General features: G+C 41.5%; 1 protein-coding gene across 4 annotated transcripts in view; it reads left to right on the forward strand.

Annotated features, from left to right (window-relative positions):
- UTRN (utrophin) overlaps positions 1-26,066 on the forward strand; it is a gene marked incomplete at its 3' end in the record, with an annotated part of 456,405 nt that extends 430,339 nt beyond the window's left edge. For 3 of the 4 annotated variants that reach the window (XM_080941517.1, XM_080941518.1, XM_080941516.1), the window contains 9 exons: positions 4,028-4,066; positions 4,271-4,336; positions 5,331-5,396; positions 11,408-11,566; positions 11,898-12,138; positions 14,898-15,006; positions 16,458-16,550; positions 21,943-21,965; positions 24,060-26,066. In XM_080941517.1, coding sequence (XP_080797643.1) covers positions 4,028-4,066; positions 4,271-4,336; positions 5,331-5,396; positions 11,408-11,566; positions 11,898-12,138; positions 14,898-15,006; positions 16,458-16,550; positions 21,943-21,965; positions 24,060-24,068 — 805 coding nt within the window. The remainder of the gene's footprint in view (positions 1-4,027; positions 4,067-4,270; positions 4,337-5,330; positions 5,397-11,407; positions 11,567-11,897; positions 12,139-14,897; positions 15,007-16,457; positions 16,551-21,942; positions 21,966-24,059) is intronic. The other variant, XM_080941520.1, reaches the window with a different exon arrangement.
- Positions 26,067-27,329: the final 1,263 nt, after the last annotated feature.

The raw sequence follows: 27,329 nt of genomic DNA on the forward strand, positions 1-27,329 counted from the left end.
TTTATTTTAAACAAAGCTATTTAAATACATTTAGAAAATGCATGTTTTTTGTGAACATGCTTTTGTCTCCAATGATTGTAATTATTCTTGTTGTAGATCCAATACATGCTTGACTTGCTGAAGAAATGATAAAATTTTATTTCTGTTCAGAACACATCCACTTAATCTTTATTGTAGCTCATTGTGGCACACAGCATTGTAGATAAACAATCACATTGTGCTAGGATCTAAGGGGAAATAGCGTCAGTTTGTATTGAGCAATGTTGCCTTGCGCGCCTTTCACGAGTCATCACCATTTTGCAAACCAAATATCTCCATCCTTCACATGAGCAACAGATAGATAGATATTTCATACTCCTTTTTAAATTTTAATGCTTTGTCCTTAAACATGAAAATGATCATGACATTTGATTTGTGCACATACACTGAGTTCATTTGTGTGTGCGTGGAGTCCAAAGATTGACATTGGTTTTCTTCTTCAATTGCTGACAACTTATTGTTTGAGACAGGGTCACTCACTGAGTCTGAAGTTTGCCATCCGAGCAAGGCTGGCTGGCCAGCAAGACTCGGGGAACCTCCACTGGGGGATGGGGGGCAGGTTAGGGACTTGAATTCATGTCCTTTGTGCTTGCAATGAACAGATTTTATTGACTGGTTCTCTCCAGGATCCACTCAGTGACTTTATTTTTTCATGTAAAAATTAATAGAAAACCATGCAAAATAATTCTACTCTCTGCTTTTGATATACTATGCTGAAAATGCCTCACCCTGCTTAACATAAATTTCCCACCATTTTCCAAGAGGAATATAAGAAGAAGAAAAGAAAGGGCATCTGATTAGACTGGATGCCACAAGGTCCCTTTTAAACAAGATTTATGAGCTACTAGATAGTGTGGGTGGGCGTTCTTCCTTAAATCCTGTACAGAGCTCTTTGGACTTGCTGTAGAACATTCTTCTGCTGAGCAAAGATCACTTAATCATCCAGCAGAAAGATGTTTGATTGAATTTATTCTCCTACTTGTGAGAGGAGAACATTGGAGAAAAACCATCAAAGTGTGAAAAGTGTCGAAGTCATTTATAGAGCTGGTTAGAGCTTTCCCTGACTTCTTTCTCTTTCATCTTTGCCAATGTCGTGCTTTAATCTCTGACCAGTGATCAGTCATGTAGGCATGCATGAAGGAACTCTACAGAAAGAAATGCTTACTACTAAATGGGTATAAACATGTCCATGCTAGGGATGGTTCAGTTAATCTAACAGATCTGTATGCAAGAATTTTCAAGATGAGTAAAATTAAGAATACAGTATTCATAATGAAGTTGAAAGAAAATTGTGGCAGGAATAATTTGAGAGTTCTAAAAGATTATTATTCGCTTTAGAAATAGGTTAGGTTCCCTAAAGATGAAAACAGCAACAATAAGAAACCACCACTTCTGATACTGGGTGATATATCTGTAGTGAACTGTATCACTCTTTGAAGACCTTAGTGTAGCAAGAATTCATGCAGAGCAGGTGCAGTTGTGGATGATGGATGTTCAAGGCTGGAAAAGATGTATAGTGGTACTGAGGCAGGCCTGCCTGGATCATGTGCTGAGGGCTCAGAACGGTCAGAGGTGGAGGAAAAGACTTACTGACCAAATGAATCAATTTCAATGAGAAAAGATTGAATCAATTTCAATGGTGGGGGGTTTAGGAAATATATGTTGACATGGAAATTAGCCTTCAGAAAATGAACTTCATTAGGAGCAAGGGGGCTTCACTAGCACAGGAGCCGTGGTTATGGCGGAGCATTTGGAGTGACAGTACGTCATATCTGAGGCAACATGATGGGTACGAGAGGTAGGAAAGAATTATAGAAGATTTATCAAGTTGGCCTGGGAGCTGGGGAGATTTCTCAGTAGTTACCAGCCCAGACTGCTCTTCTAGAGGACCTGAGTTCAACTCCCAGCTATTGTGTTGGGCAGCGCCAACCACCTGTAACTCTAGCGCCTTTGATCTGACAGTTAGAACCAGGTACCAACTTTGGAGCACATGGGTTAAAGAAGCAAATAGAAATATGAGGAGACTGCTAGAAATTTGCATCATGAAAGGACTCACCAAGTTCTTTGAAGTCTGTGTTGGAATTCAGAGACTTACATTTATATTGTAGACTCTGATTCTTCTCATAGAAGATGAAATTAGTCAAAACACCCCACTGAGCTTCTATACTGACCAGGAAGCAGCTCCATTATGAAGCCCGTGGTAACTCGGTTTGGCGCTGCCTTTATTTTATTATTTACTTGTCTACATTTGGGTGCTGGTGATGTCACTCAGCCCCTTATCTGCGCTAGACTAACAGTCTGTCAAGTGAGCTCCTTACCCTAGGTCCCAGGTATGAAGCCCTTTGCTGCTGTTCTTCCTTCCTACCGAGTGTGAGCGTGTAGCACAATTTCTCCTGTGAACCAGTATCCCCTGAAGGCAAAGAAACCTAAAGTTTGATTTTGCATCTGTTTCCTTTATTTGATATTTTCCATGAAAAATGTTTTTCTTACAGTCCAGCTCGCTGCCTGTTCCATTTTTAGCTTATAAATTTTTGTGCCAACAATTAACTTCCTAAGAATCACTCAAGCCAATCCACAAAGCGTTGCCAGCATTTCTTAAGATAAGACTAAATATACATACATACACATATATATTCACATATATATATATATATATATATATATCATACATACACACACAATTTTTCTTCTGTTGCAAGCTTATATCAAATGTTATTCTACAGTTGAATTTCAGAGATAATTTCTTAAGCAGTTACTGTCTTAGGAAGTGTGGTACAGGGTGCAGGGATATCTATCTCTTAACGTTTTGCTGTCCCTGTTTCAGGGATCATGAGAATAGTAAAGATGAGGAATAGTCCTTTGTCTACAGTGTTTCTGCTTCCCCTTTACATTCCTACAATTAACTCCCTTTACAGAATACTTATTTTGGCAGGCATGGAGGGTGAAGGCCCATTTTTGAAAATAGGTCTGAAGAACGTTAGCTTCCCACTCAGTAAGATGACCTTCCATCTCCACGTCTGCTGTGTGCACGTCATCTGGTCCTTCACAGTAGGAGATAATTAGGTCGTTAACTATGTCTCAAGTCCGCACATGTAACAGAAAAGGCAATCTAAAAGGATTTTGCTTGATCAGCATTAGCTTTTTCCCAAGAGACTTTACATAATTAAACAGAGTACTAATTTTCCTTGGGCTTTTAAATTTCTACATTCATCAGGTAATTCATTCTCACCTTCTCTCCAAAGTTAAGAGTTTAAATTACCATTTAATTGGGATGGATTGTTTCCGTGGCATTTCATGGAAAGTTGGAGTTCCCAGGGGATCTGAGAGCCTAGGGCTGCCCCTGCACTGCATTGTCTAGCCTCAGACACAAGCCCCTGATTCAAGCAGAACCGGTTGGTCATATAGTTTCCTAGAGAGAACTACTAGTTACAATATCATGCCCTGTCCTAAAGAGGTCACCCTCACTGTGCTGAAGGTTTGACTCTTTGAGAAAGTAGGCAGCAAGGATTTTCTCTTCCAAGTGTATCTGAAATTGAGAAATATGGTGTGCACATAATTTAGACTTTAATATTTCTGAATGAAGAGCCAGAAAATCCTTTTTTCTTCAATTCTGATGTCAATAGTCTAGTAAATTGGAAATAAATTCAGCTTTGTGATCAAATGTCTTCTCCAAGGGGGGGGGCATATATATATAATTGCGTCTCCCATGGGATATTCTGGAACATTATCTTCCAATGGCCTATAATGTGGGGTGATCTTAGCGCATTTGGCTGATCTCTTTACTCTCACTGTTCTAAAACGTGATTACCATCCTGATACATGGATGCAGCAATGCTGGGAAAGTTACTTTTGGTTTCCCTGGTGGTGATTTTCAAGGTAGCCAAATGTGAGGGGAGGTCGAATGAGAATCTGCCTCCTTCTGCTTTTGTCTGAAACGGCTCTAAATGTTTGTTCTGTGACCTTTTGTCTCCCTGTCCCCTCTCTGCAGTCCTATCACGCTCATCAGTATGTGGCCAGAGCACTATGAGTGAGTATTCACAGCCCCCATGCACAGGAGGGGAGTTCTAATCAGGAGTATTAGCATGGGGCTAAACTACTACTTTTCCATCCTGAGCGACAGCGCTGGTGGTTTGTTTGCATGGCAGATTCGGGACTTAACTAACCTTCTAACTGGTAACATCTGTCAATACCGAACATAAAGCCCTTGCCTTTTGATTTTCCCTCTTTACAGCCCCTCCCAGTCCCCTCAGCTGTTTCATGATGATACCCACTCAAGAATAGAGCAATACGCCACACGGTAAGAGACTGATAACTCTCCCTCGCTCTGCTACCAAGAGTGTTTCTGCTTTCGTAGTAGACCGGTGCTTCTGACAAACCTTGATGTGGGAGTGTATTTACAGAAGTCTTGGTTCTATTACACACGGAACCTGGGCCTTTGTCTTTTCCATGATGTAATTTGTACTTTATCAAACACCTGTAATGTATTCCATGAAGAGTACATTACAATAGGCTGCCATTACAGAGCTGCTAAAACTCCAAACATTGAGCAGTCAGGATACAGATAATATAACCCAGTTCCAGTGAATAAAAGTAGCAGTTGGAGCTACCCTTGGGAGACCATGAACATATGAACTGCAATATGCAATTAAACTTATGCTAATGTTTGATTATTAGGGTTTGGTTTTAAATCCCTAAGCACTGAAAATTACAGGCCTGCATGTAGTGTGGAAAATTTTCAGGGAAGTGTCTAATACCAACTATTGGTCATACTAGAAGCTAGCTGTATCCAAAGTCCCTAGTTTAAAAAATGGTCACATTTGTGCTGAAATGAGACTAAGTCCTATTTTTGGAGCTGTTGGACAACATGCTAGGGAGGAATGTAGCTTCTTTACTGAGCCCCAGAAGGGAAAGGAATGGAGAGACTGTGGGCGTACCGAGGACCATAGTCTGATAACACAGAGCTCGGTTGATCAGGGGTTGGCTCACATTCTAGGTCGAGAGAAGTCATAGTGAATCTTTAGGCCTGAGTTTGTGTGAAATGTTACTCCGTTTCAGTGAAGACCAGCTTAAGGTTCTGGGAGCCCAATGAGAAGACCTCACTCTGTGGTCTACACACCCAAAGTGAGTGGTGATTAAATTTCAGCTCACCAGTACAGGTGGTTATAATCCCACCACTGTGTGACACTTGGACCATTTTCTGTTCGGCCAGAATTAATGTAGATTTTAAGACAAGCAAGGATGCTTCTGGGTTGTGGCCATGTTATCTCACCTCCTCGTTTTCATACTTTCAGACTGGCCCAGATGGAAAGGACAAACGGATCCTTCCTAACTGACAGCAGCTCCACCACAGGAAGCGTGTAAGTGCATTGGGAATTGAGTCTGCCTGGGAGCCTTTGGGTTGCAGTAGAGTATCTTGGTGATTAGAGCCAAGGAAGACCACAAAAACCATACCATGCAGCAGACCTCATGCAGAAGATTTACTGGGGAAGTGAGGAGATGCTGAAGGCTGTCTCCGAGCAGGGATGGAAAAACTGACATGGACCTGGTCATGATGGTGGGCTTTCTAGGGGGTATGGAACGCATGCACAGGAGGAGCACATAATGGTGGGAATGTTCCCACTGGCGATGACTGGGCCATGGAAGGCAGGAAGGAGCCTGGTTCTGGAATGTGGGAAGTTCTTGGTTGACTAACCCTACCTTCTTTTATCAGGTCTCAGTATTAATCTTTATGGACCATGGCATCTGAGTTGTTATACCAATCCAAACTGATGTGTGCTTCCAGACAGTCTGTGCACATTTTATGTTTTTGAGCCATGTTAGTGTAAATGAAACATGTTTATTTACTTGGTGAATGAACCCACCTGCTTTAGAATAATCAGATTGCACATAATAATATAATGCTGATGTGTATTTATGTTTTGTGGTTGTGTGCTTTATGTTTGTATCTATGTGGGTGTGTACACATATATAAGCAGGTTCATATGTTCACACATGTATGTTGGTAGCAGGGATAAACATCAGATATCTTTATCATTCTATTTTTATTTATTTATTTATTTATTTATTTATTTATTTATTTATTATTTATTTAAGACAGAGTTTCTCAGTGAAAATAAATTTCATATATCTGGTCAGCCAGTCTGGGGTTCTGTCTCTCTCCTCTACCCACCACCCAACTCCTCAGCTACCATCAGCTACAGGTGTGTGCTACCACACCCTGCTTGTACATCAGAGCTAGGATCTGAACTCAGGTCCTCATGGTTCCGTGGCTAGTGTTTTACCAACTGAGGCATCTCTCCAGCCCATGATATTGCTATTTATTGATAGTTTTACAAGTGCACATCCAGGATCAACACACTTCTGTAAACTCCTCTCTTCTCTGCTTACTAACATCTTCTTCATAGTCTCTGCTCTTAGCGGTACTGCCCACACATGCTTGGACATATTCTTCCTGCCATTCATGGCAGAATACCTCCCTTACAAATATTTCATTTGAATAGGAAGTGGGGAAAAGCTTCATTAGCTTGTACTATCTTCTAAAAATAACTTCAAACCGTGGTATTTTATATCTGATTTCCTTATTTGTACATCTTAAGCTTGACTGTGGCATGCTCTTGGCAAATGCTCTCTCTCTCTCTCTCTCTCTCTCTTTCTCTTTCTCTCTCTGATAATAACCATTGTAATAGATTTTTTTCCTCTGCAACTTGCTTTTTTATGAGATGATGTGTAAAAAGGCTTCTATAGTCTCAAGTTGATGTGACTTATGGTTTTAACCAGACAGGGAGCCCAGGAGAACCTGAGAAGCTCTAGAATATAGTGTACACATGTTTTCACCAACGAAGACTGGAGAAAGCCAAATAGAATATCTCAAGCCAGTGGTGCTCAACCCTGCTAATGCTGTGACCCTTTAATACAGTTCCTCATAGTGTGGTGACCCACAACCAGAACATTATTTTCATTGCTACTTTATAAATGTAATTTTGGCTTCTGTTATGAATCCTTATGTAAATATCTGATATGTGACTCTTGTAAAATAGTCATTGGGCCCCACCAAAGGGGTTGCAAATCTCAGGTTGGTAATCACTGCTAAGAATGCTGATGAAGAATGTCTCCCTTAAGTCTGTTTTACCTTTCATTTGTCATTAAGCTTATAAGTGGAAGATCCTGTGAACTTCTATTTTAAATATCAAAAGTTTGGCATCTTAGCCCTGAGCCATCATAAGTCATGACTTAGGCATTATTATTCAGGTATTATGAACCAGAAACCACTTTGAGCTCAAGATAAAGTATTTTCCCTGCTCTTTCATATATAACCTACCAGTAGGTGTTTCATATAGAGTCATTAAGTATCTAAAATATCTTTTAAATCAGGCTAGTTCTCACCAGTGTTAAAAGTAGCAGGGAATTAAATGAACTGAAAAATAGCAGTTAAGATTTTTAAAAAAGTCTAACTTCTCTAACATTTCTGTTCCTTACTGTGTGGACAAAGCCTAGGCAATGCTCAAATTCAATATGTACTGTCTTTTAATTTTCCCACTAATGTGTCTGAACAGAGAAGTTACCCAGATGATTAGCAGCCCCTCGGAATTTAAGGCACAGACATTTGATGTGGTGACTCACTCAGCAGACACTCATTTATTCCTGGACTTCAGTGCCCTGATGAAGCCACTTGGGAGAGGCAGTTGTGCACAGGATGCTCGGAAGCTGTTTGGCAGAGCCCTGTTCAAGTCTGTGAATTCTTACATGCACGTGTGTTGACAAGTAAATTAGGATAGTTTTAGGAGGCAGAGCTCAGAACTCACCACACTGGGTTTTACTGTGTGGCACATACTGGCCTCAGATTTCCAATCATCCACCTCACCCTGTGAAGTGTTCTGGTGACAAGCATGTGCCACCATGTCCCTTTACCTCCTTGTACTGTGGCTGTCCCTGGGTTATGTTTAGTTAGGGGGTGTGCAACTGTGTGACTTCTGAGCATGCTGTTGAAGGGTGAGCTTACAGTTGCCCACCATGGAAGTCTGCCAACCACAGAGCTAGGAAAGACCATTTGGTTTTTGTTTTGTTTGGGCTTTGTGTCTTCAGCAATAGCCAGCATACCTGTAGTTGGAGGTGGCTTTGATCCCTCAAACTGGATCATGGAAACAATTCCCTGGCCCCTCTCCAAGTACTCCCTCCATGATCTTTTGTTGTTTATTGAGCCCTCATGTATCATAGGCGGTGTGTATACACAGCTGGCCTGGAGTATAGACCAGTTTCCCAGAATAGACCTCTACATAATCCAGTCCAAGCAACCCCTATTTCTCTGAAAGCCAGACTCCAGACAATCTGTTGGGGTATTAGTTTTAAGGCTCCTGATTATCTTTGTAGGAAGAGTTAATTATATACATCTTAGGAAGGGGCAGGACTCAGGACAGCCCTAGAGACCCTTAGACAACAGTCCCCGAGGCCATTAACCAGGTCCTCACTTCATCTACTTTCTGCCTTTGGGTGACACTGTCTTGTGTGGATCGAAGTGGTGGCTTGGTCATGGTCTACTTCAAAATTGTTGTCTGTAAATCTGAAATGTAGAATAGAGCATTGGTTTTAAACTTTATCAAGGGAATCATAGCTCTTTCATTATGCGACAGGTACTAATTTTGTAATGTAGATATAGTATTTACTATGTGCATCATATATAGTATAATTATATTCCATCTAATGATACCTCTTGATACAGTCTATATTTAAAAAATACTTTCTATTTCAGCCTGATGCACACTATTGCTATTTAATAACCCTAATCTGGTGCGTGATGTATCATCAGCATAATGAGGGCGCTCTTGTTTTTTATTATACACAATTAAACACTAGAACGGATCTATTTTTGCATTTAACCTTTAAGGCTAATAATCTATGAAAATATTTAAGGCCAAGCTTTTATGCTACATGTAAATTATTATTTTTTTTTACAGAGATGACCTTAATTCTCTTCCAGAAACCATAACAAACACTGTAGTTAGTGGCCATGATAATTATTACAACGTACTGTACATAAAGTTCACAAGAGTCACCTCTTACATTAATACTGACAATAAAATGCTTTCCAAATAGAATTTTAAGTGTTTTCCCAGTGTCCAATTATACACACACACACACACACACACACACACACACACACACACACACACACATATATATATATATATATTCTTTATCTGTGTGCATTTGCACACTTGCATTGTGCAGAAACCAGAGGACAACTTAGAGGAGGCTACTCTTTTCTTCTACCATGTACCTTGCAGATATGTGAACCTAGGACATTAGCAAGCACTCCTACCACATAGGCATCTTGCCAGCCCAACATTCTAAAAGAAAAGTGTGGTTTACATTAACATTAAGCACATAACCCCCAGGCCCAAGTATCAATGCAAATGTTCTTAGGGAATAAGTGATCTGTGATATCTCTCAGTAAGCAGGACCGATAACCCAGGCTACTTTTGGGGTACACAATTTCTTTTCATTCTGAGGATTCTTCCTATTTATCATTTTTAAGGTGTTGAGGGTTTTTTTTTTTTTATGATTTTAGGGATATTCTCCACAGGCATTCCATAATTAATTGGATTTGCCTCGTATTATTTCAATGACTGAATCCAGTTCTGTTCTGGTTTGCATCGGTTTTGCTAAGTCTTTCGTTTGGCCCATGGACAAAGTGCTGTCGAATTGAGTGTTCTCCCTTCATGTGAAAGACTGAGGTGGGACTCCACACCACCTTGTCATTGAACACAGACTATCTGGGACAGTGGGAGGCCAAGCTCTTCCTTTGCGGAATGACTCCTCGCGTTGCTTTTTAGTGGGTTGCTCGTGGTGTGGTGTTTTGTCCCTAAGATACAGAACATTTACTGACATAACACATTTTCCACTCTCTTGGATATTCTGTCGTTTAGTTGCTTGCTTAGCTGTGTCTCCGCAGGAAAGAAAGATTTGCAGTGTGTCCTGCTGTGCTCTCCTTTTGCATTTGCTTTACTGCTTGTGCCCTACATCTTTCCACCTGGTCCATCTGCTCCGTCCTAACTGTGTCTTGGACCCCCGTCTTTTCTCACTGCTTTCACACCTGTGATACACAGCTGCTGATTTGGGTCTCAGGTCATTCAACAAGGTCACACCCATTCAACAAGGCCACACCCATTTCAACAAGGCCACGCCCGTTTCAACAAGGCCACACCTCTTTATAGTGCCGATTCACATGAGCCAAGCATATCCCAGCCTCTACAGTAGTCTAGGAGTTCTGACTGCTGTGCAGGGGGTAGTGTACCCATTTTTCTGCCCTCCTCATTCTTTAAAACCCCAGGACATCCTGCGATTTTATAGTGGCTTCTTTTGTTCCCCCAGAGACCTTGTGTTTACTTTGAAAAGCGAGAAGATGATGTCATGGCCGATTCCACCTCTTGTGCCTTCTACCTGCTTTATTTTTATTTCCCACCATTGCTGTAAACAGTCATCACGTACCCTTGGTAAAAAGCCATTTGACAGAAGGAGGGGGGTCAAGTCAGGCTTTATGCTTAGCCAACGTGTGTAAATTTTATTTTTAGTATGAGCATATATGTATGTAGTGGAAAAGCTCAGTCTAGGAAAGAGGCCCATTAAATTGCCCGTGGCTCCTGGAGCTCTGTTCTCGTGCTTCAGCACACAGAACACCAAGTATTCTCCTTGGTGCCTGTCTGTCTGTCTGTCTCTCTCTCTCTCTCTGATCTCTGTGCCTGGAGCACACGTTTTTCACAAACACACTAAATCATAGATGCATCTTTAGACCCTGACTGTTAGAGCAAAAGTGTGATATGCAAGGATGGATTTTCTACCACACACAGTAATCAGAGTGCTTGCCCAGTATCCAATACTACTCATTTGCACAAGAGTAAAGGGACTTTGGGGTCCAGATGAAACAATGACGTTTCTGGACTGCCACGTTCCCCTTGGCTGTTTTGGGACATGGTGTAGCCCTGGGCAAAAGATGCTGAGAGAACCAAGCAGCTGTACAGCTAATAAGGCTCAGGCATAGGGCAGCTCTGTTTTAAACTCTGGTGGACACATCAGTTATGTCTTATTTTCATGATGCCTTATCATTTATCTCTCCTGTTGGCAAAAACTATCAAATCATGTCCAATATCCTAGAGGGCTCTGAACTTGAGCCAGGAGATGTGACAGTCACACCTTCCTGAGGACATTAGGTCTGTCTCACAAAGGAAGTTTTTCAAGGACGGCTGTAGAGATACACAGTTCCAAAGCATCCTGGTCCAGCCACCAAACCAGCCATTACTGGTTTTGCTTCTTGTGTACTCTGAGACCTCACCCCCAAGATGTGAGCTGATAGTCATCTTCTTTGTCTCCCTAGGGAGGATGAGCATGCCCTCATTCAGCAATACTGCCAGACACTGGGTGGGGAGTCTCCTGTGAGCCAGCCACAGAGTCCAGCTCAGATCCTGAAGTCTGTGGAGAGGGAAGAGCGTGGGGAACTGGAGCGGATCATTGCAGACTTGGAGGAAGAGCAACGGTGAGCTAGACGGAGTAAAAGAAAATACACCACTCTCTCCCTCCTGTGAAGGCCAGCGGCCCCTCCTTCCTCTTTTAAGATCTGTTGTCTGAGACATCACAATGTTGGTAGGCTGGGGTGTGGGTGTGGCCTCATGCACCCGTGATTTAAAGATGGGTCCTGGAAGTACTCTTGCTTGAAGCCCATTGTCTTCTATCTCTTCCTGATAGTAAGTGTTTTCCTATAAGATAAAGAGTAACACAGGCTAAATTTGAAGTTCCCAGGCAGTTTGAGAGAGAAGATACACCCGATAATAACTTTGGTTATTTTTATATATTATTTTTCATATTAGAAATCTGCAGGTGGAGTATGAGCAACTGAAGGAGCAGCATCTAAGACGGGGGCTCCCTGTGGGCTCCCCTCCAGACACCATCGTATCTCCTCACCACACGTCGGAGGACTCAGAGCTTATAGCGGAAGCCAAACTCCTTCGGCAGCACAAAGGGCGTCTGGAGGCGAGGATGCAGATTCTGGAAGATCACAATAAACAGCTGGAGTCTCAGCTGCACCGCCTCAGACAGCTCCTGGAGCAGGTAGGGGTGTGGAATCCTGGGCCGCACATTGACACCTCACAGAAGCCTGGGCCTGGCCTTGGTAACTGTTAGGACGTCCACTTCCAATTCCTTATTGCCATGGTTAAGTCACTGTACGAATGGGATCATCACCGATACAAAAGTGTCCACTTTCCCACCTGACTGTAGAAGTCCTTCTTTTGTACTAAAATAACACCTTAGAATAATAGTTTGACTTAAAAAAAAATCTGTGGTACACACCAGGCTGCCTTTCGTAAGGAAAGATTCCATGGAGATTAGGGACAGCAAGGGGCAAGTGACTTACAATCTTCAGTCTAACACTTTCTTCCAGAGAGCTAGGACTGAGAAGGTACCTCAGTGATCACTGTCTGTAAAATAAAACAGAGGAACAGGGTGGCTGTTAGTTCACCACTGCTATTTCCTTACACTGGGGGACGTTCTGTACCAGTGGCTGGCACACTTAGTTGAGAGGAAAACATGTTTCCGACGGATACAAAATAATGCATGCCTTTAACAGAGATGGCGTCACCCTCCCTCCCCTCTCTCTGCTTCTCCGTTTCTTCTTCTCCCTGCCCCTCCCTCTCTCACTCCTTGTTTTTTTCCTGCTTTTCTTTCTTAGTATTGGGCAGCTGCTGGCACATTTCTGTTATGATTTAATACTGGCTAATAACTCACAGTTTTGAAAAACCAGTGTTCTTTGCTTTGTGAAAGAAGCTCCGGGTATGGCTTCCGACTTTCTGCTTTTGGCAGTCCTGTGAGGAGAAGCAGAGAGGTGGAGAAGGGGGCACACTGCAGACTTAATAGCTCCACTGACCTAACTGGAAGAGGGTAGTCAGGTCGCAGAGCCAACAGGGAGGGGACACCCTTATTGCAGGTGCACATAAGGTCGATTGCCCACAAGAGATTCCCTGATGGGCACCAGCAGCCCTATCACAGTTGCCTCTTTCTCCAGCCTATGTGGTGTGCCAGCCTGTGTGGTGTGCCAGCCTGTGTGGTGTGCCAGCCTGTGACATCCTAACAGATGCCCTTCTGCACCAGTGGCATACTGCATCAAAGGAAAACCAGTTGCTTGTGTTTGAGAAAGCTGTCTTGGCATAGTTGCCGCCAGGGTCTTTTTTTATCTTGTCAGGAATCTGAAAAGCGTTATAATTTTTTGCATTGCCAACATGGTGGGCAGTTGATGCCTCTCCTTCCTTTGACCACTTGCTTTTCTCTCTGTCATCATAGAGTTTCTGTGTGAGTAGTTTACTTAAAAGCCTGAGAATTCTGTCTTTACCAAATCATGGCTTCCTAAGTGAGTCAAGACTTGGCTCTCTGTTAAGACCTCAGACTGTTTGCTTGAACCTAACCTCAGTGTCACGTTCATTGGCAGGGGCAGGCTGTTGCCTCAGAGTGAAACTGAGGTTCCCAAGTAGTACCTAAATAAAGGAGAACTTTCCTTGTGTGATCTCTCAGAGCAGCGGTTCTGACCTGTGGGTCACAACCTCTTTGGGGGCATCAAATGACTCTTCTACAGAGGTTGTAGATATGATATCCTGCACATCAGATACATTATGATTGAAAACAGCAGCAAAATTACAGTTATAAAGGAGCAGCGAAAATAGTTTTATGGTTTCGGTCACCACAACACGAGGAACTGTATTAAATGGTCACAGCATTAGGAAGGTTGAGAAGCATCAACTGTTAATGGTCACAGTTTAGTGCCCTGCTTGAAGCCTTTGCTTGCTGTACCTTGTTGATGCTCTTAGGAAGAACAAAGGATTCTTTCTCCCTCCCCTCCCCCTGCCATCCTATTAGACCAAGAACCCAGTGTCTCATATGCCTTCAGAATTACACAGTAATGCTTTGAGAACTAGCCGAAACCTAAGTGGCTCAGACTATCCCAGTCTGTGAAGCTCTTCACAATGATTTAGTGTGAGTGCCAGCAGTAGATGAAACATGTAACTCAACATAAACAGGGAAACCTACCAGACTTTCAACTAATGGGGAATGGATGGAAAATCTACATCAAAAAGCAATTTCTACATTCGCATCCTATAGATTCTGCTTTCTATTTCGACCACATACTTACCAGCACACCCATCACCAGTGCAAAGGCATGCACAGGAGCTTTCATGGAGGGTCATGGAGGGTTTGCCCTGTGTCAGACTGGGTGAATGGCTTTGGAAAGACTCATTTATCACTCTCCTGACAACATACTGTGCCATGGCTATGGTCAACAAAGCTCTTTTAGAGCTACTTCCTTCTGGTTCTGCATCCACACTAAGGTGTTGATGCTAAAATACTTTATACACACAGAATCTAACACTAAGGGTTCTGTAGTTCTCTTAGAACTATACTGCTTCTGAGCAATCCACATTGGAATTTGAATTCAAGCTGCTGAATCCAAAATCCACTGGGGTGAAAGCTCTTTCCACATTGCCTCTGAGGAGAATTATTTTGAAAGTTAATGCATTGGCCATTTTCGAATCACAATGGTACTTTCTGAAAGATGAACCCAGACTACTTTACTAGTTTACTACGTTTGTTTATTAGGTTGATGTAAAAATAATGTAATCGTTGAGAGATGAAAATGGCAGACATAAAGAAATCCTGTGGTATAACAGTAAGTTCTTGAAGGCACAAAGATGGAGAGATCATTTGGTTCTCAGGAGAAGGGTTCGGGCCTCAACCTAGGATGAAATTGCCCAGGGATTATGGCAGGGGCTGGGGGAAGGTTACAGGAATGTTTCTTATTCTAGCTTCCCATGTGATTTCAGCCTGACTCTGATTCCCGCATCAATGGTGTCTCCCCCTGGGCTTCCCCGCAACATTCTGCATTGAGCTACTCTCTTGACTCCGACCCAGGCCCACAGTTCCACCAGGCAGGTGGGTATCACCAAAGCGCAGTCGGCTCTGAACTCCACTGGCTTTTTGTTGTTTGGCTGTTAGCATTCTTACATCTGAGTGCTCTGGAGCATAAAACATTATTCTCTTTAGTCTGAAATGAATGTGGCTCCATTTTAATAATAACAAAAACACTTTAGTCGTAATGTGCTTGTTTATATAATGTGTGGGAGTGGATTCAATTTTGGTGAAAGATGAAAAATGCTCCTTTCATGTGAAATAAGCAAGGCATTTTGTTTTTGGCTTTGAGAATAATTGTGTGTGTGTGTGTGTGTGTGTGTGTGTGCGCGCGCGCGCGCGCGCGTGTGCATACCTGTGTGTGCACTGGTGTGTATGCATGTGTGTGTATGTTCATGTATGTGTGAAAGTACTCCAAGAGAACATCAGGAGCCCAGCTCTCATTCTCTCTGACCGTGAGGGAAGTTTCCTCACTAACCCTGGAGTAGCATGAGCAGCCAGCCTCAGCAGTCGTTCCGTCTCAGCTCCCCGGTCCCCTCATTATTAGGTGTTAAGGGCACACATCATCATAGGCAGCTACTTAGTTGGACTGTGGGATACAGACTCAGGTCTCATACCCAATGCAGGAGGGACTCTTACCCAGGGAGCCATGTCTTCAGCCCTGAGAATGATGGCTTACAATATATGTTTCTCTCCAGTGTCTCTATTCATGCACATGCAGAACCTAATGCTAAAGAGTACCCTCCACCCTGTTCTTCTCTACTGTCTTCTTCCTAGTCTCCGTGGGTATTGCTCCACCTGCCCTCTATGGCAAAAGATGGTATCACCAACACCATCAGCGACAATGTCATCTCTCACTGAGAGTTACACTGTTAAAAACAATGTTGTGGGTTTCCGCCATAGAACAAAATACACATCAAAATAATATAAAGCAAGACAGAACAGACTGTGATTAAAAGCTCCAAAATAAAACATGGAAAAAAAGAGAAAGAAATTGCTAGAATATTTTTACATGCAAAATCATGGATTTTCAGCTAGCATGCTGGTATCAAATCTACTGTTGCTTATTTTTTAGTTTCATATTTTCTATCAGTATATAGATTTATCCACACAAATATATGACACATTTTGAACTATAGAAAGGTCTACTGCTGGGGCTAAAGATGTAGCTCAGTGGTAGAATGTTCCCTAGGTTTTTACAAAGACCTCTGTATGCGTCTTTATGTTGTGTGTACGTGTGTGTCTGTGCAAGTGCACACAAGTGTGCACCCACACATGCTCCTGTGTGTGCACGTGTGACATGTCAAATGAATACAGATGCTTCTGTTTTCCTCAGAAATCGTTTTTTCAATGACAGTGCATATCTTGTTCATATTTTGAGGCTGGCGCGGTATTCCTTTTGCCTTGAAGTGCTTCTTTGGCAGAAGGATGGGCATTAATTTTAAGCTCCCTGCCTCCTCTGTGTTTTGTCTCAGCATCTGAGGACCTGCTGGCCCCGCCTCACAACACCGGCACGGACCTCACGGACGTGATGGAGCAAATCAACAGCACGTTTCCCTCCTGCAGCTGTGAGTAGGAACGGCCCTTATGCCACCATAAGGTGCCTGTCTTGTGTCCTTCCTCCTTCTACACTTGCAGTTCTCTCTGTCCTCTTTGGTATGACCACAAAGCCAGTGTTAGAACCAAGACCCAGGCTGTTTTGAAATAATACAGACATAGGTGTTGACAAAGAAAATGAAGCCCCATGCAGATGCCAGATCCTGAGGTCCACTGATGGCATGATCCCAGCCTTGGAGATTTCTACACCTATCTCATAAGTGACTAAATAAAGTCCATTAGAACGATGGCTGCTTTTAGGATAGAACTTCGATTAAGTGCAGGTGATAAGAAATGGGTGTCACTGCGAAGAAGAGCCTTGAGTGGCCTGCCAAACTAGGACAAACATAGCCTCTCTAAGGTAACTTCCTACCTTCCTTGAGACATTCAGATGTCTTCACAGTCAGCCTCAGAAAGCAATTATTTCTGGCCTCGCCTCCTCTTTTAAAGGGGTTCCCTTCCCCCTTCAGGGAATAAAATAATCATTGTGTGAAAGCCAGATGATTTTCAGGGTCACAAATTATGAGTCTGACTTCTCCATATGAATAGCCAAGAGCGAGAAAATTGTCCAATGAGAGCAGTCCAAATCCCAGGGGAAATTACATAATGATTTTAATCGAATGAATTTGTTAAGTGGTTTCTTGCCTGGCACCTTGCCACCCTTCAGACTCTGCTCTGCTCTCACCTCAGAGACCTCTGTGGTCTCTCGGCTCGGTAACCATCTACTCGGGTCCGTAGACACAGGCAGGTCACTGAATTGTGACAGTTTCAGATACTTCTAAGGAGCATGAAAGTGTCACTTATAATTTGGGTATGCGTCCTTGGACAAAGAAAAACCAGTCAGTCAGTAGACTAGGAATTGTGTAAGTCTTAGGTTTTGTTTGTTCCTTTCACTGTTTCTGTCGGCTCCCTAGACAAATCTCAATGAGGGGGAAAAGATGTATCAATTGTTGGTAGAGTTGATAAACATGTTAAGTCTGTAACTTTAGTTGTAGTTCAAGGTTGAATTTCATCTGAGAAGACTTTGTTCTGACTTGTGTGGTACCCAATGGCTAGAAAAACTATCATGTTTTATGAAGTTGAGTCTCCGAATTAAAGTTTCTAAAAGCTATTACTTTTTAGCTCAGCTGCCACCTCAACACATTCATCATTAAAGAACAAATTCTGTAAATTAAATTCTGTTGAGAATTTTTTTATTTAAATGTAATTCTGGACCTTTTTAATTTTAAAAATTTGCTGGCAGCGAAGCCAGAGTATAAGATATGCTTAAATCTATGCTTTGTAATAAATACAAAAATATAAAATGCATAATTTCTATAATGAAAATGTGCTTCAAGTTCAGGACTTTTTTTTTTCAAGTCTCTTTTTCTAAAGCACTTCTAAATCTTTCCTAAGGCATATTCTGTTATCTGTATTTGATTTTTTAAATGTTCATCTATTCCTTGCTTAGAACAGAATATAATAAAAAAATTTTTAACTGTACAACACCACCTAGTCTTCAAAGGTAAATGTTACTGCCTCATGCCTTGACCCCTGATGCAAGTATAAAATTCCCATTGGTTGGGAACAAGATGAACCACTCGTGGTGATTGGTCCCTCAGTAGAGGCTTAGCCCCTATGGAAACAACACTGCAGTGGCTAAACTCTTCCCTTGCATTATTGGGACCTCTTTACCTGTGATGTCATTCTTGGTGCTCACAGGGTTATTTAAAGAGGCTTTGCAGTTCCTTAAGAGGAAAACTGTTGATATTCTCCTTAAGTGTGTACATCTACCAGTGTTTATAATGTTGAGATTTTTCTATGCATGAGCACTCCTAGTCATGTATTATGATAAAGAATCTAGGCACCTCTTAAGCAAGAAATGGTACATAGTGGTACCATTAATCCATTTTAGAATCCGGTGGGATTTATGGGTTATGTGGTTTTACTTTTGAAAATGGCATTGTTTGTTCTTTTTCATTATTTATACTCACATGTTTCTTTGGCTACCATATAAATCCACAAGATAGGAAATGCTTTCCAATTTAAAAACAGAACTTCATTGTCTTGTTTACAAAATGGATGCATACCCCAGTATTTTACCCAAGCTTACTAAATTATCTCAAATTGTACAGAATCAGTTCGTGCATGGTACAGACCTGGTACCTAATACATACTTCCAGATTGAGGTAGTCTGTGGTTTACACGGACAGCCATGTTTCTGGCTGGAGAAAACATGATGGGTGAAAATTTCCCAGGTAGCACTTAGGAAGGTTCTGAAGGATTTAATATTCCCTTTAAATGGCTCAGTTAGGAAATATTTAAATAAGAATCTGCAATTCCCAAGCTTACTGACCACCTTTGGAAGTTTATCTAAATAAATAGGATTGGCACCCTCTCAATGCCAAAACGATCTCTTGAGTCTCTCTAGCTAAGAAGAACTTCAGATTGCCTGCAGCCAGTGTGCAATGGATGGGTTGAGTTGCATGTTAATCATGACTTTTGATCTTTTGTGAATTAAAAATAATTGCACAGCTACAAACGAATCTTCACTTGTGGCAATTTTAGAAGTAAAATGAGACTCTGTATTCATAAATCCTAATTGCACAAATAGTTTCTGTTAGCTTTTTTTTTTTTTTAAACCCTGTGTCTGCATGGTGTTGTGTGTAAGACTAAAATTCTTGCATTTTGAATCAATATCGCAATTGGCAATGGGGGCATCTTTGAATTATGACCTTTTAAAATGGCGTCAAATCTCGAAGCAAAAACGCAAGCATCACCATCTTATCCTAAGAGTACAAAAAATTGAATTTAATGTGTGTTGACAATTATCCAATCATGTAGTAGAAAAATTCTACCAAGGACTGTAACTGTTTCTCTGTGAGCATAATGTCATTTGCTTATGCTGTTTGAATATGTGGAAAAGGAAAAGTTATAGTAAGCTGAGTTTTTCTTTCTTTCTTTCTTTCTTTCTTTTTTTTTTTTTTTTTTTTTTTTTTTTTTTGCTAGAAGTAATGCTTTGAGAATTAGTTAACTTACCTGGATATTTCCACTGTGAGCAGCCTACATTTGTCAGGCTCAAGTGCCATCCATCAAAAACTCAAGACTTAAAAAAGCACAATGATTACCTAACTTTCTTTTAAAACACACAGCTTGTTCCAGGGACCGCCTATGATGTTTTATTTGATTAAAAGGGATAGGAAGGCAAAGTGGATTAGACTTCTGCCTAGGGTTTGACTATGACGTATCCATTTTTTAAGAGAGAAGCATAACTGTCTTTTGGATGGAGTATGTATTTATAACATTTCCTTACTGCTGCCCCGGGGATAGCTCACATGTGCACACAGGTTTACTCTTTTCTCTCCAGTGGGACACACCTTGTAGGGCTAGGCTTGTCTTACCCTGGGTCTTCTCCCAAATATCAGGGATCACATTCTCCCCTGCAGTCACAAGGAGAACACTCTTCTAGACTTCTCCCTCCCTCCCTCCCTCCCTTCCCCCCTCTTTCTCTCTCTCTCTCTGCCACAGATGCCCTTGCTTCCTCCTCATTACAGGAAGATATAGGGGAATGGATGCATGCAACATGCTAGGTGATTAGAGACACTCCCCCTTTGGCCAAAGATAGATATTGCCACCATCAGAAAGCAGCTCCCTTCCCTGTGTTGACTATGAATCTGAAGTGAAAGTGTCAACTATGGGCAGGCCTAGAGGACACAGCCAGTGGCCTGCAAAGCACAACGCTGAAGCAGTTAGACTTCAGTTACTGTTCAGAACAGCAACAGGAGCAACAACAACAACAGCCACAACAACAACAACAATGGGTCCTGAATCATGCCACCAGTATTAGAAGGAGGTAGACATCCTGCACAGAAGTCTGTAAGAATCCCAAACCTTCTGGGCATTAAGGACAACAGCCTACTCCTCCCTCCCATGAGGGACAATCACCTGCACAACCCAGGGTTCCTCGGGAGAAGTCACTTGTTCACCGATGGTTTTTAAGGAATTATTTACTCTTATTTTATGTGCATAAAACTATGGTTTGCTTGTATGTCTTTGTGCCATGTGTATATAGTGCCAAGAGAAGAAGTCACATCCTTTGGAACTAGAGGAACAGACTGCTGTGGGTTACAGTATGGGTGCTAGCAGCCAGTGCTCTTAACTGCTGAGAGTCTCTTCAGCCCTGGGATTTTTTTTTTTTTTTTTTTTTTTTTTTTTGTAGACAGCAACAATTCTTAACCCGTGTGTCACTATGTCCTTGGGAGTTGAATGTCCACTTCACACAGTTCGCATAGCAGATGTCCTGTGTGTCAGATATTTATAGCATAACTCATAACAGTAGCAAAAGTACAGTTATTAAGTAGCAGTGCAAATAATTTTATGGTTGGGGTCACCATGACATGAGGAACTGTATTAAAGGGTCTCAGCATTTGGAAGGTTGAGAACCACTGGTAGCTTGCCTAAAGTGTGGGTGTGGACAATGGTCTTGGACCATTGCTGTTCTTCAAAGGGGCTCCACCCTGCGCTGTCATCAGCTTTGTCTTCTAGACTACACTCATTATAATCCCTGAATTTCTTTATAATGGAGATCACAAGAACAAAGGACATGAGCATAATCTCAGTGGAAGATGAGCCTGACGCAGCACAGATCTAGAAAATTCTTGGTAGTCCCAGTTCTCAGGAAGCCATGATATCAGCTTCTTTGCTGTGGACTCTGTTACAAGGAAGACATTAAAGGGTTATTAGCACCCTAGGCCAACTTCTGTGCTCTTAGCTGAACCCGTGTAAGGCATTACTATTGATCCCAGTCCAGAAGACTGCTGAAGAACACACTAGCCTTTTCACTGATGCAGATATACCATCTTCCCACAGCTCCCCGCAAGAGTGTACCAAGGTGTGCAGAAAATACTAATTCCCTCGAAGGTCCTTTTGCTCAGAATCGAAGTGTATATCCAACACAATATAGAGGACCTCCTCTGTACTTATTATACATAAGCCAAAAAAATATAGGACATAGTTATAAAATGAACTTTTAAGCTCTTTTTCTTCTCTTTTACAAAACTAAGATCTTTCTGAATGTTTTGGGTCATATGTTTTTAAACACCCATTGTATGTTTTGTGTGGGGTTTGGGTTTTCTTCTTTTTCTTTTTAGAATGTTTGTATTTCAAACCACGTAGAGTATGAGGCACTTACTGAGGAAACTGGCCTTGGCTAGAGCATTTGGCTGGAGGGTCAGGGTGGCTGGCCCCTACTTCCTGCTAGCATCCCTGTGAGGGCAGAGCTGTTCTCTCCCTCTGAGGAGCATTCTACACATTTGCATGCGTGAGAAGGAGAGGCACAAAGCAACAGTAAAGTCCTCAATTGATTTCTTCTATTTTCTTTTTCAGCAAATGTCCCCAGCAGGCCACAGGTAAGACTTAATGGCTTGATTGACTTCACTATCTTGATCCCATCCTGGCGTAAGCACATTAGCTGCCATCGACTTAGTCTTACTTCATTCTCTATAATGAGTAAAACTGGATGTTTAAGCATTACTTGATTCTGCACAACAGATTATTGCTTTGAAGATGTTGGGCCGGGCCAAGGGTTCTCAAACCAGATTCTGTGAGGCACCCAAAAGTACCCCTGCTGCACCTCAGTTCTCCTTCCATGGTCTCTACCACACAAGTCTCTCTGTGTAGATCTGTCTGACCTCGAATCCCACATGTTTGTTGGTGGTGGATCACATGACCCAGAGAGCACAGAATGGGAGACTGAGGAACTGGTGAGGACAGGGCATGGGAACCCCCTGAGGAGTATACAGATGGCAGTGTGGTCCAGAGCAGAGGGGTGGGAGGGTAAATGGGAAACAGGAGCATGGAATAGAACCAAGGGAAAGACTAAGGGTTCAGTTCTCATGGCTCCTGCAGTGGGGTCATGTCCGTAGAGATACAGGTCAGGGAGGGAGATAGGGTCTTCTTATCAACCCTCAAACACAAAGCTCAGGATATGAGGCAGAGAGTGAACTTGAAGACCTTTCAGTTTGGTCTTAGATTTGAAGACATTGAGTTGAAGTGCTATATTGCTTCTGGCCATATATCACCTGGGTGGGTACAGTAAACACATGTCTCTGTATAGGTGTCTTTTTTCTCTCTCACTTCCATCATCTACTTTCTGTTCTTTTCACTGTGGAATTTTCCATACCCTGGGTCAAGCCAAAAGTCGTGAAAACTGTCTGTCTTCTCCTGGATGATTGTACCATACCTTTATTTCTAGAATTACACATTCAGACCTTTAAAATTAAACTCCACCTTTTATAATTCTGCCACCTTAAAAGAAAGCTGTGATACACCTACTTAATAAATGCATCCACACCCTGAGTAAGAGAGGACATGGAAATAATTTCAGTCTTTCCATCAATAAGCTTTAGCTATCCATATGAATACAAAACACAGTCCCTTCCCATGTGGAACTTATCCCTCTCTGCCTATGCACTTTAATTATGATCGGAATGACCCATAGTCTAGAGAAAAAGTTAGACCATATACCTGAGGTATCTGCTTCTCCAGGAGGGGCTCACTTCACTCAGTATCCAATAGCTTTGAACCCAGTGTGACTACCAGTAACATTGGCTGGGTATGTCTCCTTCAGAACAGCAAAATGTCCTATGCAAAAAAAGCAAGTTTGATGAGAATAGGCTTGAAGCAAGACTCGGCTGGCTTCCAGAAGATCTGGGAGGAGGAGAGCCACTTGGGTAACTTTGCCAGCAACTAGTTTTACAGATTCCCTCCACGTCCAGGAAAGCAGAATTTCATGTCAGGGTCTTCCACAGAATGAGAAGCAAGGGTAGGCTGGGAATTTTTACTGTGAGCCCCTAAAGAGCTCACACGATTCCACGAGGCAAGGTTCCCCTTAGGTCATTCCATTTTGGAGTCGTTTTAAAAATATGTCTAAATTCAGTACTTTTAAAAGATGAATTGCTTGCCTTCCCCCATGGAAACTGTGATGTCACTTCCCCTGTATTTAGATCTATAGGCATTTCCATTTAGTGGAGCCCACCTTAGATTATCATTTCAGTCTCCTCCTCTCTAGGACAGGGAGGTTGGCTTTACCAAAGTGTCCCTGTTTGGGAGATTTCTCCTACTTCCTCAGGAAGAATGGGGTATCTCTTGGTAGTCTAACACATAGATCACCACTACCTTTCCCAAGAAGCGAAGACTTCTCCATTTTACCTTGGGTTTCTAGCTTGGGCAAGAAAAAAATGACATCTGGATACCTCTGGCCTCCGCCTTTATGTTGGTGTTGACCACTGCAATAAATAGCTGACCATGTGACTTCAGGGTGAAGGAAATGTCCTCATCCTAGGGAGCAGAAGTCACATGGGCGGTGGGGGGAGCATCCCCTTTGAACTCAGCCATATCAAATTTTGGTTCTTTCTGAAAGAAGCCCTTATTTTCCCATGAAGAACTGTCAAGTCTTCATTATGCAAATGCTGTTCTGACCTTGGTGTTTTCCCTTGCCACAGGCAATGTGAAGCATTTATCCAGCCAACCAACATTTCCTGACCTTCAGTATTGCCCTCTTCTGCAAAAGCCAATTCCAAGTCCCATTCAACCGGAAGCTCCGTGGCTCCATGACACATGCTATTGAGTGCTGACCGGGTGTTGTACTGAGGGAATCAAACACTGACTATCCAAAGAGAAAAGGATATTTTGTTTTTGTAATAACGTATATTATTGTTTTCTTCTCCCCTTTCTATGCAATTGTAAATTAATGAACAGAGAAGTATTTGGAGGCGGTAAAGCATTTATCACCGATTTGTATAATATACACAGCTGTGGGAAAGTGGGTGGGGGCTTTCTAATATGAAACTGTCTTTTAATAATCGAGAGAAAAACTGCGTAAGAAGTAGACCACTTTACATTATGACATTTTTTCTGCTGTTCATATTAACCTTGTATAATATTCATTTATTATTTGACTATTTTACCATTATGTCTTGGTTATTTATAAATTCATCAGCCATACAACCAAATAGATTCTATGTATCTGCTTCTATAATTTGGCTAAATTCATAAGTTCATATATTTGAATCAAATATTTTACATATGTGGAGTAGGCAGCAATTCTGAAGATACTATTTGACTTCAGTTGGTATCATACACACAGTCCTTTAGTAACCTCTGGATCACTACACTAAAATCCTGTGGACTTAAACGGCAAGCTGCTGGGGTATTTTTCCTCCTGTTCTTATTAATTTTTTTTTTTTTTTTTGTAAGTAGATCTTGACATTTTTATTTATTTCTTCTTGCAATCTCTGTAATACAGAAGACTGCACTGTAATGGTCTCAAAAATGATTTTACCAAGGGTTGGCCACTTCAGTATATTTTCATTTTGACTTAGAAACCAAAGTTGGCACAATCTCTCCTAGTACTCGAAACCTTGGTTTTCATTATAAAACACATGGCAGACGTTGCCCATTGTGAGACTAGAACACATCATGGTCTTCAGTTTCCTTTGAATAGACTTTGGTTGTTGAGTTTGCATTTTTCACGACCTCTATAAGTTTTGAAAGCTCTGGTTGTTTCCTTTGTGAAAGCAGACAGATACTTAATGACTGTCTTATTCGAACCTTTGGAACAGACAGACAGACGTCTCATGGCCCCTCCCTTGACCAGCAGCACATCTGGAAAGGACAGCAATCACAAGCCTACACCACTGCTTCTCCAGAATGAAATTAATGCTCAGATGAATGTATCTCTGCCTCTGCTGCTGAGTGCGCTCAACGAGATATTCACTTTTCTTTCTTTTTTTTTTTAATTTAGCATTTAATTACCAATTTTAGAGGAACCAAAAAGAAAAGTAAAGGTAATATGTTTTGATTCAAACATATATGCTTTTAAAACATCAGGACATGCTAACTTTGTGTTCTCTTTCACCGGGATCTGGCCAGAAGGAGGCTGAAAGTTAGAAATCGCTATTCTTTTAGGATCGGTTGGGTGGGTTGGGGGGCAAGGGTGTCTATTTGCAGCATAGATATTTTGAGACAAAGAAAATTGTTTTATATAAGAGGAGAGCCATGATCACCTTTCTACCTCAGAACCATCTTCCTTCATTGTGTTGGACATAGCTTTATATGCCACAGTGTGCAAAGCCTAGGGCTTTCATTATACCATTTCATACCCAGGAAAGCACCTGTTTAAACAACATCAACAAAAAACTCCCTGAACTCAGAACCCCAAGTTGTAGATTTGGTGTCTTCCTTGTTCTTGCTTTGAGGAGTCATGTATTCTTTTATTTCCTGCCTGTCTTTGTATGCAAAATGATCTCTATCCGCTCTTACAGAAAAAGCTATACAAAACACTACATTGTAACCTTCTGAGTAATAAATAAGTGGAAATATATTACAGTAACCACAATGAGATATCAGTGTATTGTTCTTTTGAAAATGTGGCTTAAAAAAATATAATCACAGACTGTCATCTAATCAGTTACATACTGTATTTTTCATCCTGAATAAAAGTAATTTTAACACAAAATGACTTTGATGCTTGGCTGTGTTCACTAATGGGATCTGATCTTTGAATGCGTGTGATGAAAGCTAACTGTAAGACGATCTATATTCTCATAAATGTACATATTTTCTGACCCCATCTCTCCTATACACTAATCTAGTGTCCATTCACTCATTATCTCTCTCTCTCCTTTCTTGCATGTATATATGATTATCTATTTCTCAATTTCCTGTATAAATCAAAACCATATTGCTAGGGAAAATGGATGCTATACGCATATCTATGTAGCCTATTGTACCTTCATTTTTATAACTTGGTGCTACTGAGATTTATCTGGTACTCTCTCAAATTCACTTTCATCACTAAACTCGTGTGTGTGTGTGTGTGTGTGTGTGTGTGTGTGTGTGTGTGTTTCAGAGACTGATAGTTCGGGAGGATGAGTGGTACTCATCAGAATTGGGAGAATGGCAGCTGACAGGCCGGCATGGTGCTAGACAAGTAGCTGAGAGCTCATAACTGATGGGCAAATCTATAGCAGAGACTGAGAAGGCTGGAATTGCATAGGCTTTTGATATCTCAAAGCCCGCCCCCAGAGACACAGTTCCTAATCCTTCCTAAACAGGTGTACCAACTGAGAACCAGTAACACAAACATCCTTCTCAATTAAACCACCACAGACTCTAAAATTACCTGTTCACTGGTATGTTGATTTTATTGTATGTTTATATACAGTATACATATATAAATATGCAATAAAATATATTATAATCAGATATAATTTGCTTCTGAAGCCTTCAAGTGCAAAACAATGTCAAGAATTGTACTGAATCCTAAAGTTAGCAATTCTCCAAGAATTAGAAGCTTCCCCCATAATGTATTATTTAAAAAGAGAACAGAAACAAACTAATATTTTAAACATCTCATCTATCATGAAACATCACTCACTAATAATTCCTAAGGAAATCACTAGTTTCCGGTGAGTTTACCGAGTCGTCCCTGAAAAGGGGAGTGACAACCGAAAGAGCTTTGTTTCCGTGTTTATATGTCACCTTATTCTCTGACATTGACATTCTCACTATTTTAAATGACATAGTTGCCCTCGGTGTCTCTGTTTTGATTTGAGCAGACTGGCTCTTCAAATCAATTCCCCATGCCAACTGTTAGAACTTAGTAAAGAGCCACCAAAATACCATCAGCACCACTGAACCCCCCCCCCCCCCGTGCTGAATGTAAAACCCAATAAACTTGATTTCTCTGAAGCTCTTGTTAAGTGAATGGG

Source organism: Micromys minutus (assembly GCF_963924665.1).
Source record: "Micromys minutus genome assembly, chromosome: 30".
In the NCBI taxonomy this organism is placed as follows: domain Eukaryota; kingdom Metazoa; phylum Chordata; class Mammalia; order Rodentia; family Muridae; genus Micromys; species Micromys minutus.